The sequence below is a fragment of the Styela clava genome, chromosome 3, assembly GCF_964204865.1.
Source record: "Styela clava chromosome 3, kaStyClav1.hap1.2, whole genome shotgun sequence".
In the NCBI taxonomy this organism is placed as follows: domain Eukaryota; kingdom Metazoa; phylum Chordata; class Ascidiacea; order Stolidobranchia; family Styelidae; genus Styela; species Styela clava.
The window spans coordinates 24,132,334-24,146,781 of NC_135252.1; the positions used below are offsets into that span (position 1 = coordinate 24,132,334).

The window sequence follows — 14,448 nt, forward strand, 5'->3', positions numbered from 1 at the left end:
GCGTTGAGTGGGTATGATGCTGGACATGCCCCGATATCTTAATCCGACGTAGCTACGGTTTACGCACCATCAAATGCACCGGAATAAATATATAAATCCTATCCTGCATGCGGACTCACGACTTCGCAGTTCGTTTACATGATAGAATTGTTTCTTTTCATACATGTCCATTTTTTGAATAGTTCACATTTATTTCGAAGCAGAGATAAAAAAAACTAAAAATTGCATCGTTTTCCGTGACGTAATTGCATGTAAATAAAACATATTATGACGTTTGATAATTTGTATATAACGTAACAAATACTCATTATGATCGTATAATAATATAATATCACACAAAAATGAACAAAAACACATATGTGTATTTGACTGAAAATGTTACAGCTACTGCATGATAAATAAACATTACAGAATATGAGCACATATTCTGGGACACAAAAAGGGGTACTCATGTAAGATGTGAACCAAGATGACGGACACCGGAACGTAGTATGTGTACCAAGTTAGGCCATATTTTCAGAAACAAATACTACGGGAGTTACTTGGCTAGTCCCCAAATTCATAATATAACTATAATAAGGGAAATTGGAATAAAGCTATGGCCTAACCCTAATCTGGTACACATGCTACGTTCCGGTGTCCGCCATCTTGATTCACATAACACATGAGTACCAGAAAATTCTTGTTAGTGATCTTATGGCATGCGTTGTTCGCTTCGCAAAAGATAGCTGTTAAGGCATTGTAACGTCACAGGTATAGATGATGAATGGAGGCTTTGCAGCGCACGTACCAGATAGGCACTTCTCCGCGGGCCGCTCAATTTTCCCTAGTGGGCCGTATTTGGCCCGCGGGCCTCAGGTTGCACACCCGTCCTTTGGGTCAGAGATAGTGTTGCTCCAAATACTGCACAACAAACTTAATATTGCATAATGAAGCCCTCAAGTTTATCAGTTGTAGTGCTTGAAGTACCACGGCATTGAACGATGACATATTTCGTTCTCAGTAGCGTTATACATCATGAAGTCAACGTATTGTTTGATTGGTTGTCCGACGTCTATGGTTATATTCGTGAAAATCGTTTCCCGTTTGGTTGACACGCGTTTGTATCTGTAAAGTAGGGTCATAAATGAGGTCGGAAGTGTTTCGTTTAATGGCTTTTGAAAAATGGTTTAGTCAGGTCAAAACGGGCAAATAGGAATGTGCTTAGACCACCAAGAAAAAGAGGGGACCACATAAATTTCAATAGAGCGAAGCCACCCCAAATTATGTTGGGGGGGGGGGGGGTAATGACGTAAAACTATGCTTACTCGTGCATTTTGATCTGAACAAGGCTAAATAAAAGTAGGCCCTGATATCTAACAATATCTTAAAGCAGATGTTTTAAACTCGCGGCCCGCGGGCCAATTGCGACCCGCAGGACGATAGTTTGTGGCCCCTACCTTTGTATTAAAGTTTAATGTTAGTGTGGCCAGGTCACTTAGCTCAGTTCGCCTGATTAATACATTTAATATAAGTGTTCGAATTTTGATGTCACAATCACTAACGCTTAGATTTATATTGATACATTGTAACCATGTTTTCCATGTGTTGAGACATCACTGTCCATCGGCTGAATGATTGATTGAACAAAAATAAAGTAAGAAAAGATTTGAACTTTTTAATCTAAGCTTTTATTATGAAAAACCTGATGCGTGCCAGACCCACCCAGACTATGCCTCTTGGGTAAATGGAGTTTGAGACACCCCCCCCCCCCCCTCTTTTACAATATAAATGAACTTCACGGCTCTTTACACGCCTCAGGGAATATTCATGGGGCTCCTGTAGTATGTGAACCAAGATCGCGGACACCGGAATACAGTATGTGTACCAGATTAGGGTTAGGCCATAATCTTTTTCCAATTTCCCTATTTTAGTTCTATCACGAGCTCGAGGACTAATCAAGAGCTTCCCGTAGTATTTTGGCCTGAAATAATGGCCTAACCCTAACCTGGTACACATACTACATTCCGGTGTCCGCCACCTTGGTTCACATACTACGGGGGTACCATATTCACAGTGCCTTTGCTTCGCATTTAGGATTTTGCAATATGCTTTGTGCACAATATGCGAATAAAAGACTTGTTAAATAAGAAATTAGTCTCACCTTAGGGTGTTTAATCCCTCGTATTTCATCCGCGAGATGGCGTGAGCCATCAATGCAAAATGCCCTTTATTTTCTGCATTCGATTTTTCAGTTTGATGGAGAATCATATGATATGAACAATTCTTTCCGTGGGGATTATGGAGGCGGTAGCCTGAATTGTTGAATGTACTTTATTAAAAAATAATTTATAAAATTTCAATTTAAAGAGTTGGTACAAATAATAAAATGGCGCTCTCGTAGTATGTGCACCAAGATGGCGCACAACCTGAACTCTAACCGGGTGCACATACTATGTGCAGTAGGAAAAGCAAGAGCAATAAAAAAAAGATGAATCCAATGAAATGAAAAATTAAAAAAAAACGACGATGGTCGATGGCCTAACCTTAACCTGGTACACATACTATGTTCCGGTATCTGCCATCTTGGTTCATATACTACGACAGCGCCCACTTTAAACATGTTTGTTAACATCGGTGCGTTTTCATAGTTTGGGTTTTTGTAGGTTGAATGGTTGGAGCAGCTTTCGGCAACTCCAAACAAGGAAATAGGAGTACTCCCAAAGCATGTGAACTAAGATGGTGGACACCGGGACGTAGTATGTGTACCAGGTTAGGGTTAGGCCATAATTTCATTCCAATTTTCCTTATTTTAGTTATATTACAAGTTCGGGGACTAGTCAAGTAACTTCCGCAGTATTTGTACCTGAAATTATGGCCTAGTCGTTCCGGTGTCCGCCATCTTGGTTCACATGATTTGGGAGTACCGAAATAGGTGCATCCTTTGAGCTGTATTATCTGGTTTCAACTCCTACGGCTAAACATAAAACCAGTCCTAAGTGAAGCAAACCTCACCCTTATTCCATAAGCGTATGAACAGGTCATCATCTTCACCGCCCCAACCCCAGTAAATGTTCGAGAAACCGTTAGTGGACATGAATTGTGATGTTGTAACCATGGCAACTCCTCCAAAGTAGTGAACATTTTCGCTCCTTGGGACTGAAACAAATATTGAAAAAACAAGAGATGAATGATTGGGTCTAGTGTTGGCATCAATTTTTTTACATATGTCATTACTAATCCTCATTTGACTTACGTCACAGTGGCGTAACAAGGACCCTCAAACCATACGGATAACCGTCCAAAACGCGCAGAAGATCATCCGAAATCAGGCAGGTTATTTCTCTCGTTTTCTCGTCGTAACAATCCCGATATGAGAGAGATGCTCTCTTCGGGAAGCTCTATGACGTAATTGTGATGCCGTAGTGACGCGATTTTGGACGACGTATTCAGGGGGGAGTTAGGAATAACATACGCAAACCTGGTTATGACACGCCAACTAAAGATGCTTGTGGTACTAAACTAAACTGGACCCTGATAATTATGTTTTCGACGCGCAAAGGTAACTGCGAATGATAAAACGCCTCATGTAAAAATAATTTGTAGAAATTAATTTTATTTACAGACAAATATTAGGTGACCCCGGGTTGCAATAAATCATGACTGCAGTTTCGAATTCCAAGGAAATAAAATTTTGATGAAAACAAAACGCAAGCATTTCTTCAAACCGTTAAACGTTGACCGGTAAGGACGCTCAAATCAACCTAATGCTTTAGAGTAGGGAATGTGCAATTGTCAATACCGAAGGGCCATTTACAAATAACTGGACGAAACGAAAGGTCATTCAAAACATGACGAAATCCCATCCCGGCTCCACATCTCTGAATGAAACTCCCTATTAAATTTTTTGCATGATTGTCTAAGAGAGCGAAAGAGGCGCCGCGACGCACGCATTGCCTTAATTCCTTAGCCCTAAATATTTTCAAATTTTAAAAGGCATTTTTTTCCTGTGAATATTGTCGCGAGTTTTTTCTTTGATAATTTGGCGCCGCACGAAAAAAAAGTCTAGGAAACGCTGGCGTATATTAACGAGGACTCGCTAAAAACGACTACGGTTTTTGACTCTGGGGCCCATAAAACTTCAAAACTCAAACCTTCAGAGCAGTTGTTCCAAAACTCTTTAAGCCGCGCCTCCTGTTCAGAATTTGTCAAGTATCTCGCGCTCCACTTCAAAAATAACTAGCTAACAATAAGCTACAAAAAATAGATAGTAAGGAACGTATGTTTTATTCAAAAAACATGTTGAAAATAAGTGGATGGAACTTAAATGTCCAAATAAGGCGGGCAAGATCAAATCTCACAAATATTTTTATTTTTAATCAGCTTCACGCCTCCCCAAAAAATTGTTTACGCCCAATTTGTGGGCGCGCCCCACCATTTGAAAACCACTGCTCTGGAGATTTTGACAAAGTTTGGGAAACCCTGATTTAAAAGAAAGTAAATTTTCTACTCACAAGTACTTGGTATACACTTCGGTTGGTAGGTTTTATAACGATGGAAAAATTTGTCAACGTAAATGGACAAACTGCGAGGATTGTCAACACTTGGGCACCAGTACAGACATTCATCGTTCTCCAGAAGCATATCGACATCATGAAAAACATAGCAATCATATTTTCGATCTGTAAAAATAAATGGACCAATTAGAAGCACGGATTTAATAAATTGGCCAATCGTATGTAATCTGCAAAATGAACGAACCAATTAGAAGCACGGATTAAACAAATTGGCCATCACAGTCGTTGTATTTGATGGGTAATAATGAACACTTATATTCACGTCCGTACATGTTGTTCACGTCGTCTGTAGTTTGGCGATGAAACGTTTCCTACTTTTTACCACGATATACCGAGACAAGGCATAAAGATTGTGACTCACTTACCCTTGTTCGCCTCCAGAAATCCAGCATTCAGTAGTTTAGCCTTGTTGAACAGATGCTCCCCGCTCTGCCACATAATGTATACAGTATAATCCAATTGCTGCCGCTGCCATATTGGGTGCATATGCGCTAAGAGTACTCTGAGCTGATGCATGCGCCCGCGCAAGGGAATGATAATAGCAAGTTTGAATCGTGGACGACAGTGCTTTGGAGCGTATCTCCCACCGATAGACAATTCTGGGTTGTCTATAGAAATTTTTTCTAATGTCGGTGGTGAAAAATCCAAATAATACGGCCTTTTAAGATTGCCTTTTAGTCCGGAAGGTTTTTCTGGACAAAGCGGCAAGTCATACTTTTCCAATTCGTTGGATATATCATCGAAGTATGAAGTAAAATTGTCCAGTGAGAAAACTTTCGTGTCATCGTTTTCAGTTCGATTGAAGAAATCGAAAATGAAATCTTCTTTCGATTTAAAACTGTTTATGAGCGAATAAATATGATCTTGATTCCTCTTAACTGTTTTATACGTCACAATGAAAAATGACGTTATAATGAAACCTAATAATATTTTCTTCCTTCTGTTTAAGAGGTATGAAGCAAGCTTTGTGGATAAAAGCATTTTTAAATAAAATTTAGATTATTAATTTATTTGTAAACTATCTTGAAATTAAAAAAAAAAAAGATAAAATAATAGGCGAGCTTCCACCAAAAGCGCATTGAAATAAGAGAGCGATACTCAAATATATGGACACGAAAGCCAAAACCAAGTAGTACGGGTATGCATTCTGTCACAGTAGACTACCGGTACCGCATTCTTTACGACTTCGCTTGCTATAATACTAAAAATGCGAATCTGTATTTTCATCCCACTTTTTGCCTATGCTTTGTATCTATCCTAAATCAGAGCATATCACTACCGTGTTTCCCCGAAAATAAGACCTATCCTGAACTTTAAATGTGAATTTAAGATAAGCCCTCCTCTTGAAATAAGACCTAGTCGATAGCGCGAAATCTCTTCTACATGTTTTAAATGATTAATTGGTATTCCTGAAGTATGCGCACCAAGAAGTCGCATAACCTGAACCCTAACCTGGTACACAACCTGTGTTCAGGTTGTGCGCCATCTTGGTACGCATACTTCAGGAGGTCCGATTAATCTAATACGTGTGAGTGAGAAAAAGCTAATTTTGTTATTTTTCAAATAAAAATACCCTGTCATATTTTCGGGGAACACACGGTATCATCGAATCCTAGTTGTACTATGATCTACAGATTTGTTTACGTTGTCTTCCATAAAGTGATTATGACACAACAATAATGAGGCTGTCACGTGCAGCGTAAATATGCTTGTGAGGTTTTCTTTGTATGAGACTGCTGTATTGTTACCGGTAGCTGTGTATTTACATCGCGCTGCATCTTACTGTATAGTCTACTGACTGTAATGAATGTCATTCGTCCGGCTGATAAATATTTGGATCAAGGTCATTATGAATGTATAACACAGGCCTAATACTGGCAACAGTAAAACTTGACATAGTGTCAGAAATTAGATGTTGATGAAGGCAATCCTGGATACTCGTAGGACAACGACTTCAAAGCATCGCCGTAAATTTGAAGTTATCGCGCGGGCCCTAAGAGTAACGGAGGGAGCTGACTTCGATGACCGCGTGGTCGTATCGCTCCCTTCAGTCTATACCGGAAAACATGTTTTCGTGGCTTTATTTTTCTATTGTTGTGGGCTGTTTTGTTCTGGTTGACAAAATAAAATCCCCTTTCTCTGGTTTGGCGAAGGTTGCGTTTATCCAACCTCATCCAGATAGCCTTGATAAAAAAGCTTGCGGAAATCCATCACAGACATGGGACAAGTGGAATCGAAAATTACGATTTTACATAAAAGTTTATGGTATATCGAAGAAACATGCCTAATCCTCACAACAATAAATCTCAACAGTTACCTGTGAGCAGTAGTGGGATTCAGCCGGTTCTATAGAACCGTCTCACGGAATTTTATGCGATCAGCGAACCGGTTAGCATTACTGAAAAAAACATGACATTTTGTAACAGAACCGTCTGAAAAATATGACATTTGTGTGATGGAACCGGCTGACAAAAAATTTAAATCCTGCCACTGCCTGCGAGCACTTGCCGTATTTTACGGACCACAAAGTATTATAAAGCGAAACGGTTTTTAAAGCAATACTGGTATTGGTTTTAAGTGTAGACGATACCTGAAGTAGCCGGTATTGGTTTTAAGTGTAGGCAATACCTGAACCAAACATTGATCGATTTAAAAAAATGCTTATGGCCAAATACCGGTAATTTAGCCGGTAGCCGGTATTGGTTTTAAGTGTAGGCAATACCTGATCCAAACATTGATCGATTTAAAAAAATGCTTATGGCCAAATACCGGTAATTTAGTTGATCTCGCTAGTACTAACTAAAACACATACAGATTAAACAGAAGCACTCATTCTGCGCAAAAAACTTCACCTGTAGGCTAAAGTACAACCTAATGTCTAATGCAGTATGGACTAGCTAGTTTTGCGTAAGAACCCTCGGGCAACAACACTAACATATGCGTCAGTCTGTTACGTGTACAGCATTTGACGTAGATTTAGAAGGCATATAAAGCTCAGAATAGAGTGTACCGGTGTATTGAACTTGTTTACTTTCTACGGATTCGTATGGGTCAGGTCAGTTGGCACAAGAATGCTTGAACGAGATCGCATTATAAAGATAAATAGGAATAACATAATGAACAGAATATCCCCCCCCCCCCCCCGCTATTTTCAACATTATTTTTGAATGGACTTTTGCGGCATTCGCAGTAAGGACATCAATTCTTACGCATTTTCCAACACCATTTCATTCTATTCTTATGCGATTTACTAAAAAATGACTTTTCCTGACTTTCTATCAATAATCCTTTCACTAAGTGAATCAACCGAGCTATGAAAATGCGCACTTGTATCCCTTGGATAGTCTGTTGATTCGTTAAGATATTGTTAGACATCACTGGCCCGATATTTCTTTCAAATATTGAGTTTTAATTTAATTCACCAGAGAATTGATTTGGCACGCTTGTCTTTATATCTGAGCATTGCTCTCTTATTGGACACGGAGTGGACCTATGGATTGTTTTGCTATTAGGTTGTTGGTATTTTTCTTCTTGTTGTTATGAAAAAAAAAATGTTTATCTCCTAACTAATGGACCAATTGCTTTGAAATTTACAGTGAATAATGATTGTATTTTTCGCAGAAGGCTATTACTTTTATTTATTCTCGAATTTTCTATGAACCCTAAGAGATCTGATATTTCATAAAATTTCGGTAATATTTTTTGTTACGAAGCCTCGTATGCATGACACCCCGTGTTTCCCGCACAGCTTTTATCTGCTTGAATACATAAATGGTCTAATATTCATTTCAAAATAATTCACAGTAATTTCATGGCTAGTACAAGATACATTGAAAATTGCTCAATATCGTCATAAAATGTATAATTCTTTTATAACCAATATGATATAACATGAGTCGAAAGGAGTGCATATGGAAATGTTATTGCATATGCTCAAAAATACGCATATCCGAAAACAAGAGAGCTACGCCCAAATATATGGACACGTCTGTTCGCAGTACAGTACGGTATACCGTACCGTCAGATCACAGTCTACAAATATATTCACACCAAGCGAAGCAGTACAGTTGGACTTAAAATGGCGTCCGATGTCCGCAGAACGTTCAGTGACGTCATAGCAAACAAAAATAATCTCACAGAGCTAACAGAAATATTTGAAATGTCCACTAAACGTGTCCAAAAATACATATATGTTTGGAAAACTTCCATTTTGTATGCGTTGCTACAAAATACCATTCATCCATCTGAAATGGAAAGCAGGTTAACATACCTGACATAGACTGGTAACCGGACAGGGCCCGTGGTTTGCATATGATTAGGCTTACTATACGTCCCGCGTCTTTCAGAGTCTTGTCCCGCCGAGTCGGCCAAAAGTCCCGCTTTAGCGTTGAGCCATCCAGCATAGTACACGAACATGTTCTTGTTACTGTTGTTTTGTGTAGCGCAGCGCTGGCCTATACTTACTGAAGGTGAATGCGTTTGTTTCCCGCTAACATTGTTAGAAAACGTATCGCATGTAAAACCAATACTAATTAGTCTGAATTCGAATTATTTGTATCGGTATCGTTAACGTCAATTTCTTTCTATTTTCTCGAACTGAACCCGATATTTGGACAGAGAATATGCGCATGAATTCTCGATGACAATATGGTCAATGAAGACAGCCGGGATAGCTTTAATAACGATTCTCTCAATAACAATGTTGGACAGGTCCTTCCACAACCAGAGTTTGTTTATCTACCGCATCCATCCTTCCAAATAAATGAGTTCTGGTCTCATTCCCCTGACGCATGGTTCACATCAACCGAAGCAGTCTTCCGTATAGTAGGGATCGATGGTGATATTTACAAATGTAATTATGTAGTTCGATGCTTGAATGACCGCCAATTAGAGAATATTCGCTCCCGCCTACCAGGCGGGCATAATCCTAGGTGTTATTCACTCTTGCGGAAACTTCTGATCAATACTTTCTCCGTATCACTCAGAGATCGCATATCCGATATACTCAATGGTCGATTTCATAAACCGTCCGAGATTTTAGTGAAGCTTCGCGGTGAATTTTGTCTAGATAATTTCACAAACTGTAGCCAAAACATTTTAAAGGAAATGTTCTTCCAGAAATTGCCATCATATATTGCTGTTGTCCTTGCTGGCCATCCGGATGATAACGTAGATGAATTGGCTGATATGGCCGATGTTAATTCCCCCACATTCGAAACGTTACAATCATCCTTGACCAGCTGTATGCCGCCAACGGTACACCTATACCATGGTATGGCCAACGAGCTGTGTTATTTGCATTGGATAACGATATCAAATATGACTGCCATTTCAAATAGCTCGTGTTTCTTAACCGATATTAGGAGCTGATTTTTTGTCACAACATAATCTTGTGGTTGACTTACGCAACTCGCGTCTCTTCGATCTTAATTCAAATACCTATATATATGACAAGAAGTCCTTTGGAAAATCAATAGCAGCCAACTTCATCTCACCGAGATACCAGTGCCACTAAGCCAATTTGTTGAAAGAATTCCGCCCCGCCCCTCTTACGCCAAAAAAGCTTATTGAATCAGAAGACATAGTTCCTTCCAACTCTCCTTATTCGTCTCCGATCACAGTTGTACCAAAAGAGGATAGCAGTGAGGTCCGAATACAGACGATTAATGACATATGGCCAATTCCTCACATGCGCAATTTTACCAATGAATTACACTTGCCACTATTTCAGCAAATGTGACCTTTTGAAAGCATATCATCAAATACCTCTCCATCGATCTGATAGGAAGAAAGCTGCCTTCATCTGCCCTGAAGGATTGTTTGAAGCAGTAACTTTACCATTTGGTCTGTGCAATGCCTGTTCATCATTTTCTCGTTTTCTGTCGGAAGTAACTTCCGGTTTGAAAAATATATTCGTATTCCTCGACGACATATTAATTGCAAACGAAACTAAAGGACAACATCGCCAAGCACCAAGGCAACTTTTCTTACGCCTACGGAAATACGGACAAGTCTTGCATGTTGATAAATGTGAGTTCGGCAAACACGAGCTCGATTTTTTAGGCCATCACGTGACACCGTAGGGTATCTATCCACTATCTTCAAAAGTTGAAGCAATCAACAAGTTTCCTTCACCAAATACTTCGAAAGAACTCCGATCGTTTTTTTCGGTCTAGTATGTTACTACCACCGCTTTGTCAAGAACTGCGCGGCCATATTAAAACCACTGCATGATCTAGCCTCACAGTGTAAGAATAAACGACATTCACTCAAATGGACTCCAGAAACACTGCAATCATTCGAAAAGATTAAATCAGAACTAGCATCTGAAATAATGCTTGTCCATCCGAATCATACTGCAACTCTTTCTTCATTGATCGACGCCAGCCAAGTGACAATGGGTGCCGTCCTTCAACAATGTGTTGGCGGCGAATGGTCACCAAAAACATTGAGCAATGGGTTCGTGAATGCGCTCAATGCCAGCGTTTAAAAGGGCAACGTCATACACGTACCGAGATGACAAATATCAATGCGATAGATTCAACACTGTCAACGTTGCTATATTAGGTCCACTCGGATTGAGCAGAGGCTACAACTACATTCTGATGTGTGTAGATCGTTTCTCACGTTGGTTAGAATGCATCCCATTGTCTGATATTTCCGCTGAAAGTGTTGCCAATGGATTTGTCTTTGGCTGGGTATCACGATTTGGAGCACCAAAGAGGATCATCACAGATTGTGGGGAACAATTCAAATGCAAGCTTTGGTCGGATATAATGAATTTTCTTGGCTCCGACCATTCTATAACTTTTCCTCACTCGCCACATATGAATAGTTTAGTGGAACGCGCAAATCGTACGCTTAAAAATGACCTTCGCGTTATGGAGAATCCTGAAGACTAATATGACAATTTAGGATTTGTATTGCTCGGCATTAGGAGTGTCATCAAAGAAGATTTAGGTTAGTCCTCGGAAGAAATTCTGTACGGGACACATCTTCGGCTTCCCGGTGAGCTCGTAGACCCTCGTCCAAATCAAACTACAATCGAACCGTATAATTATGAAAACAAGATGCGCAGATTTTTCAACAAACTACATAGCGTGCCTACTCGACAGCAGCCGCCTAACCAAGTTTATATTCCTAAAGAACTCAATAATGCAACACATGTCTACATTCGTGTCGATTCCACAAGAAGAGGACTTCTGCTCGTCTACACTGGACCACACAGGGTAATTTCAAGGTCCAATAAGTATTTTACGATCGAATGCAAAGGAAATACTTACGTCGTATCAACCGACCGCGTGAAACCAGCATTTCTTCATTTTTGTGACGTCGAAACCACAACTGTCAAACTTCACATTTCTCCGTTGAAACCGCAGTCAAATCCTGATAGCGAACTAAGAGAAAACTCCCCCACTTTTAACGCGCCAACACAAAACCACCTTACTCGACATGGACGGATAATTCGCCCACCATAGCAATTAGACGATTTTATTCTAGCGCCTATTTTTGAAATAAACATTTAGGTTAAAAGCGTAACTTTTTACTTTCTTGTGTATATATATTGCACCATTAAAGCGTAACACCACATCATATGATCTATTTAATCGCCGCAATCATTTTTTTCTCACTTTCACGTATTTTATCAGCTTCTCCCATCGGTTGTTTTTGTCTAATGATTTAATACGTCTGTCAGCCCAAAATTCTGTCACTATCTTATTGAATTTATCACCGTTTGCTATTCTCACTTCACCTATCTCAGAATTTTTGAATACCATGCGACTCTTTCCATGTCAGCACCCTAAAATGCTTTAAGACATAATCGAGTAAAGTATTATTTGTCGTGTTTTCATTTTTGACAGCCCCTGTATTGTCCCTATAAAGCGGGTATTCCTGGGCATATTTCATATTATATATGTTGCTGTTTCTTTACTTTTATCAATTTTCCACTGTTCAATTCTTTATATCGTTTGGGTTTCAATAATTTTTCCTACTGCTTTAATTAACACCTGTGCTGTTTCTGTTTCCGGCTGCGATAATTTCATGATTAATGAGAATATTTTGTTGTTCAGCTGTGTTATGTTTGCACTTTCAATTTTAAATTACCAGCAGTCATATCTCTTATCTCCACGTCAATCAAGTGCAATGGTGAAATTCGGCATATCAAGTTAATTGGATTTCATCGTTAATTTCACCATTTCACTGTCTACTCACTAACTATTCATTCGTATTTTTAATGTTTATTTATTTACTTCACCGCATGCATAGAATATTACATATAATCATATTTTCGCAAATCTCACCTCCTATGTATTGTTGTTGACAATTATTACGTCATACACTGACGACAACAAGGTTTTGCTGCTATGTATATAATTGTACTATACATTGCTATAATCATCGGCTATTACTTAACTGTAAATCAATGGCTTTTTATTTGTTTAATTGTCGTCACACCTGTACCCACTTCTAACTAACAATAATTTATTGTAATATTTCACTTCCATTTCATATTCATCTTTTCTGTGTTGCCCTTTGTTCACGTATCCGTTCACGAAGCTTTTACAAAGTGGGGGGAACTCATATAGCGACCCCTAGGCTCAGGTCACATGACCTGTGACGCGCTGCCATGTTTTGGATTCTGTTTTGATAGATAATTTAACGCACTCTATTTTGTGCTTTTATAACGTCGCTATTTCAATACAACAAATACCTTGCACTTTTACCTAGGGTCCTAGAGACTTGAAAGCGGACAGAAATAAGGAAGCGCAGTCTCGGCATGCCACGACAATAATAGCAACGAACCCTGCACTACGAGTTTTGCTTAATTCCTGGATCGTAGTCGTATATTCTGTCGTGTACATGTTTCTACCAGACATTGGCATGATAAAATCAATTTGTTTATGTCAGTCCAGCAAAATAAATTTAGATGTGGCAGAGGAAATGACGTCCATGCCTATAAAAACGAAGACCTGGCTGGCTAACTAATACCACATCCACTGACTGACTACCGGACTAAACCCGTGGTTCGTCACGTGTTTAAGCCGTCTTATCGGTTTTCCTTTCCCCCGGGATAAATATGTAAATCCTATCCTAATTGTTGTTGTTGCAAAGGAAAAATGGCGGGAAATGCAAAACGATCATAAAAATTGCTTCCAACTACATAATCAGACAATGGATGATTCAAATTTCAGTTTCTGAATTGAGCGTCTTTGCTTTTACTTTTCTACAGTTAAATATAGCATTGGGAAATGACTCAAAAAAAAACGCAGACTATTCGACTTACGCGCGGCGTAGAAAGTTCGAAATCAGCGAAATGCAAAACCACGAAACTGCTCTCAAATAGGCCGAGTCGAGGTTCATTTTGACCTATATCATGTTTGTCGTTTCATTGACTTGTCGAACTTGGCACTAAAAAAAATTTTGCATGCCGTCCTATCGGTTTCTTTTTCTCGTTTAATCTTAAATATTTCCAGCACAACAGAAATTCTGATCAATCATGGAAATTAGGGGAATCAGTAATGGACTGATAAGAGGTTTTTCCCGGGTCAAAGATCATTAGAAATTGATTGATTTACAGATTGTTTCCATGAGAAGGTTAACATCTTTTCCAGAACGAAAATTCTTGAAATGAGACACGGAAAGCCCGATTTAAATGTAAAATGAGATCTAAAATCTTAATTTTATATTTTGCAGAGTTTTATGGCATATATACGGGTTTAATTGGCAGCCATTTCTAAAGTCACATTCAAATTGCCTGTGAGGGCCAAACCTGTACAATAAGACTAGATTATTGTCTTGTTTCGATCGAGTGCGGGAGCCAATATTTAACTAATGGGCGATCCGGATGTATTCGCACCAAGATGACGCATATCCTGAACCGTAACTTGGA

General features: G+C 39.2%; 1 protein-coding gene across 2 annotated transcripts; it reads right to left on the bottom strand.

The window, feature by feature from the left end:
- Positions 1-133: 133 nt before the first annotated feature.
- Positions 134-5,594, bottom strand: LOC120330942 (beta-1,4-galactosyltransferase 2-like). Of its 2 annotated transcripts, none has more exons than XM_078110819.1 (5): positions 4,922-5,586; positions 4,494-4,661; positions 2,995-3,138; positions 2,144-2,294; positions 134-1,107 (listed from the first exon to the last, which is right to left on the bottom strand). In XM_078110819.1, the coding sequence occupies exons 1-5, from the start codon at positions 5,535-5,537 to the stop codon at positions 948-950; spliced, it is 1,239 nt and encodes a 412-aa protein (XP_077966945.1). In that variant the 5' UTR covers positions 5,538-5,586; the 3' UTR covers positions 134-947. The 2 variants fall into 2 exon arrangements, 1 of the variants encoding a protein (XP_077966945.1); XR_013474796.1 differs by having other exon boundaries at positions 969-1,107; positions 2,144-2,311; positions 4,922-5,594.
- Positions 5,595-14,448: the final 8,854 nt, after the last annotated feature.

Coding starts and splice junctions, on each gene's coding strand:
- LOC120330942 (XM_078110819.1), bottom strand. CDS start 5,537: ATGCTTTTATCCACAAAGCTTGCTTCATACCTCTTAAACAGAAGGAAG. Junction 2,295..2,994: donor CATACGCTTATGGAATAAGG/GTGAGGTTTGCT, acceptor TCAACAATTCAG/GCTACCGCCTCCATAATCCC. Junction 1,108..2,143: donor GAGGGATTAAACACCCTAAG/GTGAGACTAATT, acceptor CCTACTTTACAG/ATACAAACGCGTGTCAACCA.